General features: G+C 33.1%; 1 protein-coding gene across 1 annotated transcript; it reads right to left on the bottom strand.

Moving 5' to 3' along the window:
- Positions 1 to 818: 818 nt before the first annotated feature.
- LOC120336213 (uncharacterized) lies at positions 819 to 3,807 on the bottom strand. The gene is made up of 7 exons (XM_039403836.2): positions 3,191 to 3,807; positions 3,009 to 3,116; positions 2,624 to 2,680; positions 2,075 to 2,197; positions 1,717 to 1,836; positions 1,543 to 1,591; positions 819 to 1,267 (listed from the first exon to the last, which is right to left on the bottom strand). The coding sequence occupies exons 1-7, from the start codon at positions 3,257 to 3,259 to the stop codon at positions 1,236 to 1,238; spliced, it is 558 nt and encodes a 185-aa protein (XP_039259770.2). The 5' UTR covers positions 3,260 to 3,807; the 3' UTR covers positions 819 to 1,235.
- Between the last annotated feature and the right edge of the window lie 8,278 nt (positions 3,808 to 12,085).

Here is a 12,085-nt window from a genome sequence, read left to right as displayed (position 1 = left end):
TAAAATAAGGAAAATTGGACAAAATTTATGGCCTAACCCTAACCTGGTACACATATATATTATTTTCCGGTGTCCACCATCTTGGTTCACATACTACGGGAGCGCCGTAATTTTTTGTGTTACCATTGTTTAGCTTTAAATCAATTAGTTCAATAAATGTGGTTAACATTTTCTATCCTCATTGCCCTTATTCACGACCTCGTGATATTCGGTGATCGAAAGCGTCCTAGCTAAATTGAACATTACGTTCAATTAAATCTTTGCTGTTCAATGAATTATACAAAACAGATTCAGCTTCAAACGCTAGCCAAACGTACAGACATGTGAAAACGCAAAACCTTCTTTGCCAGAAATGGCGGAAAATTTTTGAACTTGGGGGGCTCAAAACCAACTGTTTTCGTAACTTCATAGATGACGATAACGGCGTTTTAATTTTTCATTTTTTCAAAATACAGTATTTAAAACTGAAATTCGCAATAAACTATTTCCGCAGTCATTGCGGTAATGTCTGTATATTATCTCTGCGTGTCCAATTGGCTAGTCCTTCCCGTTGCAGAAACTAAACTAAAAATATTGTGAACACTAAATCGGGCTTTTTTATTTTAACGATATCAAATACTGTTCAGTGTTCAAACGTCCGGATTTCCGCTTGTGGCCGGCCAGAAGGCCAAACAGAGTCGAAAGCCAAGGTTTTGCTACCGGATTCTATATTTATATGTGGTTCGCCGTAAGACTTGCGTTCCCAAATATATCACACGTATGGAACTCTGATTTGATGTTGTTCCAAAGTAAGGGCATAGTCGTGAATACATTAGTAATTCAAGGTATATACTGTTTATTTTCATATATAAACATATCAACACAAAAACATTTTGAGAAATTACGTAACAATAAAACAAGATACAACTGAAAAAAAAAAGCATTTTACGACATTCGAAATGTATTGTCTAAAACATGACTACTTTATTGGATTCCACCTTTGGTCGTAACCTGAAGCTTTTACTCGGAATGACATTAAAAGAAATCGACATCATTCTCTAAAACTCGGGGATTTAAATTATGAAATCAAAAAAGAGAGGGAAAGCTAATGTCTCCATTGATGCAACATGAAAAATTAACAAATGGCAAATGATGAATATTTTCTGAAAGATGTGATAGTTCGATCAACTTCCTGTGTCTTTGTAAGTAACACTTTGCCAGCGCCTTGACCTTTGATGTCACGTTCTGGCAACTTATCATTTTCGTACTTCTGAAATATTTGTTTGGCCTGAAATTAAAACATACTTCTCAAAAACGGAACACAATTGCTTAACAAATGCGAAACCTTAAATACGTCATAAATTTAGGATAAGTAACAAACATTTAATTAATAATAAACTCATGAAATTACCTATGATTTATCGAATAAAATTATTCAATATTTTTGAATACATTAATTCTCTACTGATACAAATACAGATTATTATTTAGAATATCAAAATAAAAAATACTGTATTTAGTTGAATGATAAAGCCTAATATACTACAAACATATTATACTAACCATAAGCAGGTGGAGCAGATACCATGCCTGGGTGTGTAGACGGGGTGGTCTGAAATACAGGTAAGCATTTGTAGATGGTGTAATTTATACTAAATGCAAATATGATAATTGATATATGATATTTAAAATTCATTGAAAAATAAAAAATACAAATCTATCGATACACAGACATACCTGAGGGTCAGACGCACAGCAACTTCCGCAGCAACTTATAATTGTGTGTGCGATTGAAAATATAAATTCAAAAACGCATACAACGATCACAGTGATGATAATCGCGTACGCGCTCTCGTTCTGAATTATATAAAAAAAAAATATTTTTCTTATCACAATGAGACGAAATGACATATATGATAAACTTGATAAGCAAATGAGATGAAATAAATTTTCCCAATTAATCACTTCCAATTTATAAATATTTATCTATTCTTCTTTGTATCTCAAAGTTTTCCACGTTATTATGATAGTTGAAATTTCACTGTGAGTCAAAGGTATAGCAAAAATTGTATTTCATATATATATATATACTCACAACTCGATATCGAGAGCTTTGACGCGAGTAATGCGCCAGTAGTTCTAAAGCCATAATTCCGAGCGCAATATTTGCTGCTGCTGAAATGGCGGAGAGAATTGCAAATACCATTCCAGCGATTACCTGTAATCAAATTAAGTTTTATTTGACAAATGAATGAACATAAATCTAAAAATCATTCGAGGCAAAAATAATCAAACCACTTCCTTTTTTTTTAAATAAACCCAACAATTTTAGGATCAACCCCCTGCCCAAAACCTACACCAGGGTGTAAAATTTTTAGCAGACTATATATATATATAATGTTCCATTGTATTCAGTTTGATAACCAAAATTGTTTTACTGTACAGGGTCAACTCATTAATTGTCTCATGACTGACTGGTGTGAAGTAATGTTAAATGTAGTTAATCTTTAACGGAGATTTTTCTTTAATATGCAGTTATATATCGAAAAAATATTTGATGCTGGGAGTCATATTTTGTGGCAAGTATCGTCAGAAAACACAAGGTTTAGAATGGTGTAATATCATGTATTCCTATTATACTTACATTACACTGTGAAGGCGAATTCCCAGCAGATAGAGCCAGTATTCCAGTGATTGTGTACTGTAAGTGAATACAATTTATTTATAACTAGTTGTTTGATTTGAAAATCGGCTGCAAACTGGTTTAAATAAAATTGAGCAATTGTTATTTGCATTTCAAGTAACTTTTATTTGTTTAATTAGATAGATTTCAATGTCACTTTCTGCTATATAAACTTGAAACCGATTATTATTATTCGTCCGAATTATATTTGAAAACATTGGAGCAATTTGGAAAAATAAACACCAGTTCAATTTATAACCTCTCACTATGACGAGTTGATATTGTGTTGTGATTGTTTTTTTATGTAGTACAGTTTAATTTATTAGAATAAATAAATTTATCTTACCAAAATACCAGTTCCAATACCAGAGCTGGAATTTTGCGATGTACCAAATTGAATAATCAGAACAACTCCAAGAATTGCACAAATCAAACCTATGAGGACTTGGAAAGTCTGTAAAAAAGATCCGTGTTGAGAAAGTTTATATATTCAACTCATCATTATGAAACAGAATTCACATCACTTACCCCTACAACCGTGAAACTGCATCTATATCTAGAAGCTGGGTGACGCGGATGCACAACAACAGTAGGCATTCTTTTGAATTTAAAGTTTAATTGATTACAGAGTAGAATATTTATTTTTAATTCTAGTTATGGATTAGAAGCTCAAGGCTGAGTAAAGTAAAAAAAAAGATAAAATCATTATTAATAAGAGTGAATATTGAATATTAAAAGTTAGGAATGTTATTTGTAACACACATACGACAAGAATTCAACCACAGGGCTGGTTCTCGCTGTCAACCAGTATTTCGTCAATTTTCTAGATATATGTTGTACTTAGCCTGTTACTACTCACAACTTGTTTTGTAAAATTCACACTTGTTTATTGACTAAATTGATTGAGCGAATATTGAATACTGGGTTGTAAATACAATACAAAAGGTGTAAGTATTTGTATTGAGTATTCGTGGCTTAATAGAACCATCCCCTTATTAACTTACTTCGAAAAAGCAACTATCTCATTAAAAATTTTATAAGGCGAAAAACCTACTTCCAACTTTTTTTCTAGTAGATGATTTAGTACTTATTACGCACTATTTATTGCAAATTTAAGCAGCAATCTTTTTCAAATATCGTAATAGAGTACAGAATATTGTAGTATATTCCTTCATGCTCTTTGTCTTGACGGAATATGTTCATGAACGAATCTTTACGCCCTTTATATATACATTTTTAAATGAATCGATGACGTCAGACGTCCTGTACCCGAAATATGAAGCATTAGCGTTACACGTGACCTAAGTAATTTCGAAATTTTATTGATACACTTTCAGACAAGGGGAATTCTATCATGTACATCCGTGCAAATGAAAGGGCTCATAAATTGAATTATACAACGTTCGACTTTATTCGGCTATTTTGTTTTTATTACAGAATATCGAACAATACAATTATGTCCATGCTGAGATTTTTGTATAATAAAAAATTTCTTTCTGCTTTCAAAACATTTCGTAAATATATCTTGAACTATGTATTTTATGAATGCAACTCGTGATATCTTTAATTACAGATCTATAGATGGCACACTCTACTCAAAACCCTTAAGGCGAGAGAAATTTAAATTGAGAACCTTGTATATTTTATTTGTCATTTGTATGGTTTTAGTTTTTTTTTTTGAATGCCCGTAAGCAAGTATGTACGCCATGGTGATTCATATTTCGCCTGTTTAAATTGCTACAAAATCTATACGTTTTCTTATGGAACTTTCCATAAAATTTTGAAATTTTTAGAATACGATGATGATACTATCTTGGATGCAAAAACGTAATTAGGTATTTGAAAATAAACGTAGTAAACGTACTGATTATATTCCATAACGTTTTACATTTTCATTTATTGAAAATTTACTGTTTTTCAAATGGCTTTATCATAGGGTCAACTTGCCTATGTACACTTATTAAAGAAAGCAACGTAGTTTGTCAGAAGACGTGTACAGAACGACGCACGATTTATTGCTATTTGTTTTCACAGTTGCTGTCGAAAACGATTTCTCGCCATAGGTGTTTCCCCTGATTCGTGAACAAATGATTACATTGAGAAACATGGTTTTCGGCTTTCAATCAATAAATAGATACTCCATTCATTAAAAATGATATAAGTCACTGGAAAACGAAAATCAAGCATAGACATTATCTATTCAGAAAAACCGGAAGAACTCAAGCAAATGAGCAAAAAAGGGAGGTAAAACGAAAAACTAGAAGATTAATGATTTATTAATATTGAAGGCATACAGAAATTTGTGAATCATGTTCATGTTATATAATTGAGTTTGAGACTAATTTCAACATTATAAAAATTCTATATATTTTGTTCTAAACGCAATAATATGTAACGGCAGTATAAAAAAGTTTTTGAAATGTGATTGGTTATTATACGAGATAATGCATAACTATTTTAAAAAGTACACGTGACTAAACGTTGCTGTGCATCAGATAATGCGCTCATCTAAAATTAGGTCAGAAGACGAAACTGTGTAAATGTATGCCCTGATGTTGATAATTAAATATTTCATGTGATATGCGTTGGGGATATTCATCAACCATATTTCAGAATTAAGAAATTAAACAACAATAAAGTTTGTTTGGAAAATGTGTTAGTTTGGATTGGATGAAGACCACATAATTTAGAAAGTTGTCTTCCACGAGTGGCTTCACTCGAGAATTGCAACTTAAATCACATTAAGAAAATCTATGGTAGCCTACTCCTTTAGGCGATTCCTGTTTAGTAACAAAATGAAAAGGAACAATGCTTCAAGTTCGAAAAGTAAATAGCATTGAATTACAAATTTGCATCATTTACCCCGAACTGGACGTCAACAGCTATGATTACCATAAAATACCTTCAAATATCAAATTACGTCAAACATATCAATTTATTTTTTCATGCTGAAGTGATCACGATTGTGAATTTTAATAATTTTTCGGTACTCCTGAAGCATGCGCGCCAAGATGTCGCACAACCTGAACCCTAGACTGGTACACAACCAGAGTTCAGGTTGCGCGCCATCTTGGTGTGCATACTTCAGGAGGTCCAATTTTTCCATGTATATCCTTAGTTTTATAGAAAGTAGGTGCAAATTAGCGGTTAATTAGGAATAGTTCTTTTAAATATGGTCACATGGGACCAGCGCCGGATTAGCCATTAAACAATATAAGCACGTGCTTAGGGCACCAAGCAAAGAGGGGCACCACAGAAATTTTAGAGCAGAATTTTATATAGTTCATCGGTGTTTATTAAATTACGAGTTCACCAGACGACTCAAACTTCAAAATGTCCGTTTATTTTTTGTCCTCAAGTATCATATTAACCTTCGTTATTTGACGTTTCACAATTCAAACAAGGCTATATAAAAGCAGTCACTAATATAATATAACAGGAACTACTATTTATTGTTTCCGGTTCCGCATTCCCTAGTCAATTATACACGCCCTAGGTCTAGGTCTGACATGGGCAAGCTACGGCGGCCCGCGGACCAATCTGGCCTGTTGGGTGACCTGACCCGCCGGATCCTGTCATAAATTTATGCTTTAACCAATTTTGCATGTACTACATAGTATTTGTTATTGAAATCCCAAATCTGTTTTGACAATTGCCACAACCAAACTAAAACCAAATTTTGATTTTGTAGCTATAATAAATAGCTCAAGGAATTTGTTGCGATTACATTTAATTTTGGCACAAGGCCTATTGTTTCCACTTTCGCGTTTGTAACCCTTTTTATAAAATGCAACCTTTTACGTCACCCTCCAGTCTGAATGGTCAAGATTTTTGGCCCCTGGTCCTTGCCCCTTGGTCTAGGTGATGGTATGCATGGAGATTGAGCAAGGTTTTTTTGAACCTACAGAGTCAACGCAGTTAAGTCAATCGCCTGATGTCATAATGTATTTCAAAAACGTAGAAACAAAACATTATCTCGTATCCACCACAGAATAGTATGCACCAAATTATCCCAATTCTATAGTGATTCTTACTTTTTGGAAGCAAGTATTCACAAAATTTATTTATTAGGCATTTGCACCGTCTGGTAACTGTTCATTGGAAACCAGACCCGAATTTTGTGACCTTCGACGTTTTGTTTTACAAAACACAACTACACAATAAATGATAGCAAATAAAGCAGTGGCACCACTCGCTACAACTATGCCAAGGGCCATGTAATATATCACACATTCCTTGTAAACAAAGCAAGCCGGTTTAAACAAATTTGCCAACCAAGCCGAAATTCCCATTGAGGCGATGTAAAGCAGGGCATAAAATATAAAATATACAATGTCTAAAAAATCGCCAGGGCACTCCGAACTACAACACTGGCACATGTTGCATACCAAATGTGCAATTAAAGTACCGGTTGAAAGTACAGCGTCAAATATAATAAAACCAATGGATTTCCAATTAATTGTCTTTCCTTTAAATTCCGGACTGTTATTGAGAATGATTCGGATTTTTATCATCATTATGAAAGTCATGATCATTGCACCGGCGGAAATAATCAGTTGAACAAATTTGTAGACTCCTGTTTTTGTCATTAAGTATCTCCAATTCCTGTTGTCGGCCATGGCTTATATGATTTCTGAAATAAAGAAGTATGCTTTTTTGTAAAATTCAAATGTTGATTACTTTTATTAGGACGTACGTTACGTAATAATATTGAGCAAAAACGAAAAGCATTTCTTGAAGATAAGAAAATATTATATAACCAGTATTATAGGGCAGATGAGTGACATACATTATTGAATGACACAGGAAACGCCCCCTAAATATGTTATGTCATTTATGGGTAGGCTTTTAGCCAAGTAAGAACATGTAGCATATAGGAACATGTTGTTGATGTAGTTTAATGTTGTAGACACAGAATACAGAAGATTGTTAAGACATGACGACATCGAGAAACGAGACGACACTTATCAAGACGATTCGACTCCTAATACAAGACCTCTCAATACATGACTTCTTCAATACCTCACTTCTTCAATACCCCCCTTTCTCCAAATATCCAATTGAAACCTTATATACGTATGTGCGTATGGTGATATCGATTCCATTAGGATTATCGATTCGGGTTTGGAATACTTATTACCATATTTCATCGATCCAATTATATTTTTGGTTGTCATCTGTTTGTCTAATTTCAACGGGAACTATATCGATCCAATTCATGAATTTGGAGAATTTCGAAATAAGCAATTTTTAGTCTTTTTATAAATTTTACCTGAAATAAGGAATTTATCCCTAAATATATCTACGCCCTTTAGATCGGAGATCGGGGTTTTGGACATATTTGTCACCTAACATACTTAAATTTCAAAAACACATTGAAAATGACAAAAAAACACAATCGAAAAATATACATAATGAAATTCAAAAATACAAGGTGAAAAATTGTATCAGGCAAAATTAAACTGATGGTATAATACAACGAACGATAACTTTTAAAAAAGTACGAAAGAAGCGCACGCTTTTATATATTCATAAAGATCACAGCAAAAATGATCGAGCAAGACAGTAGAATGAAAATATTATTCAACAATTTGTTTTACTTTCTTATATATACATACAATTTTTTTCTTACTGGGACATTTATCGTACTACTTCCTTTCTCAATGTATAGTCCTTTTTTAACTTCTTTGGCGATATTGTTTAGGTATCTCAATTTCTATGAATTGCTTGAAAACAGACTTTGGGTGTTTACTCAAATTGCAACTAATCTTATGGCCAATTGATTATGCAATAGAGGTGAATATTCAGAGTTGAATTCTTGCGATTTATAATAATTAAACATTGACGGATGCAAACTATTTCGATTAGATAGATTTCATCAACACTGAACTATTTTGAAAAAAGATGATTCACTCTTTTAAGCGTTTATAACATCCTCACAAGAACGGTGCATAAATGAGCTCAGGTATATGACAATTTAACAAAAAAAGCGCTATTTTTATTTTTTTTTTTCAAAGCCCGAAGCTGGCATTATCAACAAATCGCAACAAGCTAACTTACAAAGCGCTATTTTTTCAAAAACATGAGCTATCAGTAATTCAGTGTGACGAAGTATATTGGATTGAAAGACCAGTTTTATCTGTCGAAATCAAATTTAAAAAACAATAAATCGTCTTTTCTTTTTAATCTCTAACTCTTACTCTCATCCTATACTTCCCTCTCATTCTTAAATCCTCTTGTCCCATATTTTTGAATTTCAGTGTGTATATTTTCAATTGGTTTTTTTTTTCGTTTTTTCAATGTTTTATAGTGAATTTCTTAGAACGTATAGGCACCATAATCATGTCTCAAAACCCGGAATTCCATTCCCAAAGAAGGGAGTATTTTATAGGGAAAGATTAGTAATTTGGACAAACATTTTTAAATACATAGAAAAAGGCTAATTATTAGTATTGACGAAATTCTCCGAATTCGTAAATTAGATCGATAAAAAACCCATTTTAAATTAGGCAACATATGGCAACGAAAAATAACTGGATCAATAACGTCCAGTTGGTAATTAGTATTCAAAACTTCGATCAATAAGGCTAATGAGATCGATAGCACCATTTTAATCCTCGGAATATAGATTTATAGATCAAATCCTTATACTATTCTTTACAATTCTGATTAGGTTGAAATCCTGGGAGAGACATGATTATTGTTGGTTTTCTGTATATAAGGGTCGCTATCGCTGTAGTAATATCCAGTCTTGAAAGATGTAGTCTTGTAGTAACCAGTCTTGTAGCACAACCTTGATGTTGTGTTTACTGTACAATAAAGTGAAGAAGAATTGTCGCAATTGTCGTTTGTCTGCTATCATCTATTGTCTGCTGGGGGCGAGCGCATACATAACCGAACAACGAGATGAAGAATAATTTGAACAAGTCTAGAAGACAAGAGCCCATGCTCCGACTAAAGAGATACCGAAGATCTCGTACGCCGACTCAAGTTATATTTAGGACACTTATCCTAAATTAATTGGTGACCCCGAAATAAGCAATTTTTAGTCTTTTTATAAATTTTACCTGAAATAAGGAATTTATCCCTAAAGGCTAATAGAAACATTCTATATATATGATATATATTAAAATGATAGTAGGGTGATTTCGTATCTATATGGAGACGAAACATGAGCATGTAACTTAACTATAAAACGTAACTCAATGAACACAAATTATGATTGAATTTATCGTACACATTTCGTGTGTATATATATATATAACATATTTGTTTGCATCGGACTACAGATCAGACCAACCAACGCATTGATTAGACTACTAGAAACAATGTGGATCTATATTTACCTACGTTTCCAGGGTAACTCTGTATTCTTGTTTCTCAGTCCATGTAAGATATTTTATCTCTAAAATTAACGAAATAGATTTTCAATTGCATATTGAAAACACGTGATACAATTTGCAATTATCGTATTAAATGCACTGTTTCCTTGCTAGGGAGAATGCTGTAATTCATAGTCTAAAATACATATATATTGCTAATTTGCCAAACTAAAACTCACGACGTAGTTCCCAATTAAAAACACTTCTTATCAAAATTCGAATAATACAAGAGTTAAGCAACGCCGCATATTTCAGCAGAAGCACGACAAAATCAGTATTTTTGCCCTAGGCAAATGAAGTTGCCAATTGAAAATAGTTTCTCACAATGGGTGGTTTCTCTAAAAGGCAAAAAATTAACAGCACATCCGCTTGCGACATTTAATTTTTATAAGTTGCAAGTGAAGAATATTGCGTAACCTTATTCGTTTCTAAATGTTGCTCTGAAGCTATAATATCCTCTGTTCGACCAGCTATCGCGATGTAATCAGTTATATATATGCAAAACTGAAATGCAAATGTTATTAAATTAGATTTTAAAAATAAATTAGACTGTTTTTCTACAGACTTGCTTTATCTAAGTTACGTAATTTCTGTAAATCTAATGCCGAAGATGCTTGCCACCTTTTCTATGATTGCATAGTTGTTCGTGCTGGCCGGCGGTTTTGCCTAAATCGTTCTAAGGTACGAAAAAATAAACCTCAGTTCAATGTTTTTACCACATATCAGTCCGAAGTTAATGAAAAATAAAAGAACGTGATCAAAAATGGAAAACTTTATAATATATGTAAACGTGACTGAACGTTGCTGTGCATTAAATAATTCATTCGTTCATGTCAACTTCAAGGATTTTTTGATAGTAATTTCGGATTTAAATACAATTTGCAATACCATTCATAAATGGAGAATAAGTCTATTTTTACCACACGCGTGGCATATAAATCATTTTTGGCATTACGTTTCATGGCGACTGTAGAACGAAAATTACAAAAATAAAGCTAGTGTAGTACAGGTGCAATTTTCAGATTCTGGAAAACGTGGTTTTTGCACGTCAAAATCAAATTAGAAGTTAATCTGTTCCGTCAGTACTTAAAATATATGTATGATATAATTACTTATCGATTTTAATCGGTAAGTAGGTTGATAGGTATTTGTCTGTCTGTCTGTATGTCTGTCTGTCTGTTAGATGCACGCGATATCTCACGAAAACGAGATTGAATCTGCTCCAGATTTTGCATGTCCGTTTATCATATCTCGGATAATAATATATAATTGCGTTATATAATGCAATGTTGGGCACTCAATATGCTTCTAGACAAAAAGGGCACACTTATTAAAAACATTTCACACGAAGAAAAACTACCAAATAATGTGCCTGCCAAAAATTGAAATGGGTGAAACATAAAATAATACCATATATTTGCGTAATGAAATGCATCGTTTTAATTAAACTAGTGATGAGGATGTTTTTTTTCGCAGAACGCATGAGTACTGGTTGAAAATACGGACAACAGTTTGATTGCTCGATTACGTAGCGATGGGTATTCGTTATCAAGAGATATACAAAATTGTGACAGTGATTCTTTTTTAAATCTGGACTGTAAAGTAGAATCTCAATTTTAATTAAGCTTTTCCTTTTTCGTCGGGTTTATCATATTAATCCTTCTGCAGTTGATCGACACCTCAAACGAAATAAATTTACATTACAAGGACAAAGTCGTCGGTAACTTGGCACTATGCTCAAAATCCTACTGTGCCCGCTCAAAATACTGGAAAAGATCTCTGCATCCCATGGATTTTTGCGCGTCTCGTGACCACCTGCAGGGTCGCAACAAGTTCATATATTGCTGGAAAATTATACTGTTCTTGACTGTTTTCTGGTTTAAACAAAGAAATATGCATAACGTTTCATATTGATGGTCATATTAATCAGGAAAAGCACGCAGAACCAAGCACGTGTGCTGATTTTAAGGTTTCAGAATCTTGCGAGATTTGATGGAGCGCAGTCGCGATGAATCGGAGCCGAAAAAGCGAAAAGTGTGAT

The sequence above is a fragment of the Styela clava genome, chromosome 2, assembly GCF_964204865.1.
Source record: "Styela clava chromosome 2, kaStyClav1.hap1.2, whole genome shotgun sequence".
NCBI lineage: Eukaryota > Metazoa > Chordata > Ascidiacea > Stolidobranchia > Styelidae > Styela > Styela clava.
Note: the sequence above shows the minus strand (reverse complement) of the source record. Positions and strands in the feature narration are given on the sequence as shown.

Coding starts and splice junctions, on each gene's coding strand:
- LOC120336213 (XM_039403836.2), bottom strand. CDS start 3,259: ATGCCTACTGTTGTTGTGCATCCGCGTCACCCAGCTTCTAGATATAGA. Junction 1,837..2,074: donor AAAGCTCTCGATATCGAGTT/GTGAGTATATAT, acceptor TATATAATTCAG/AACGAGAGCGCGTACGCGAT. Junction 1,592..1,716: donor GCTGTGCGTCTGACCCTCAG/GTATGTCTGTGT, acceptor CCTGTATTTCAG/ACCACCCCGTCTACACACCC.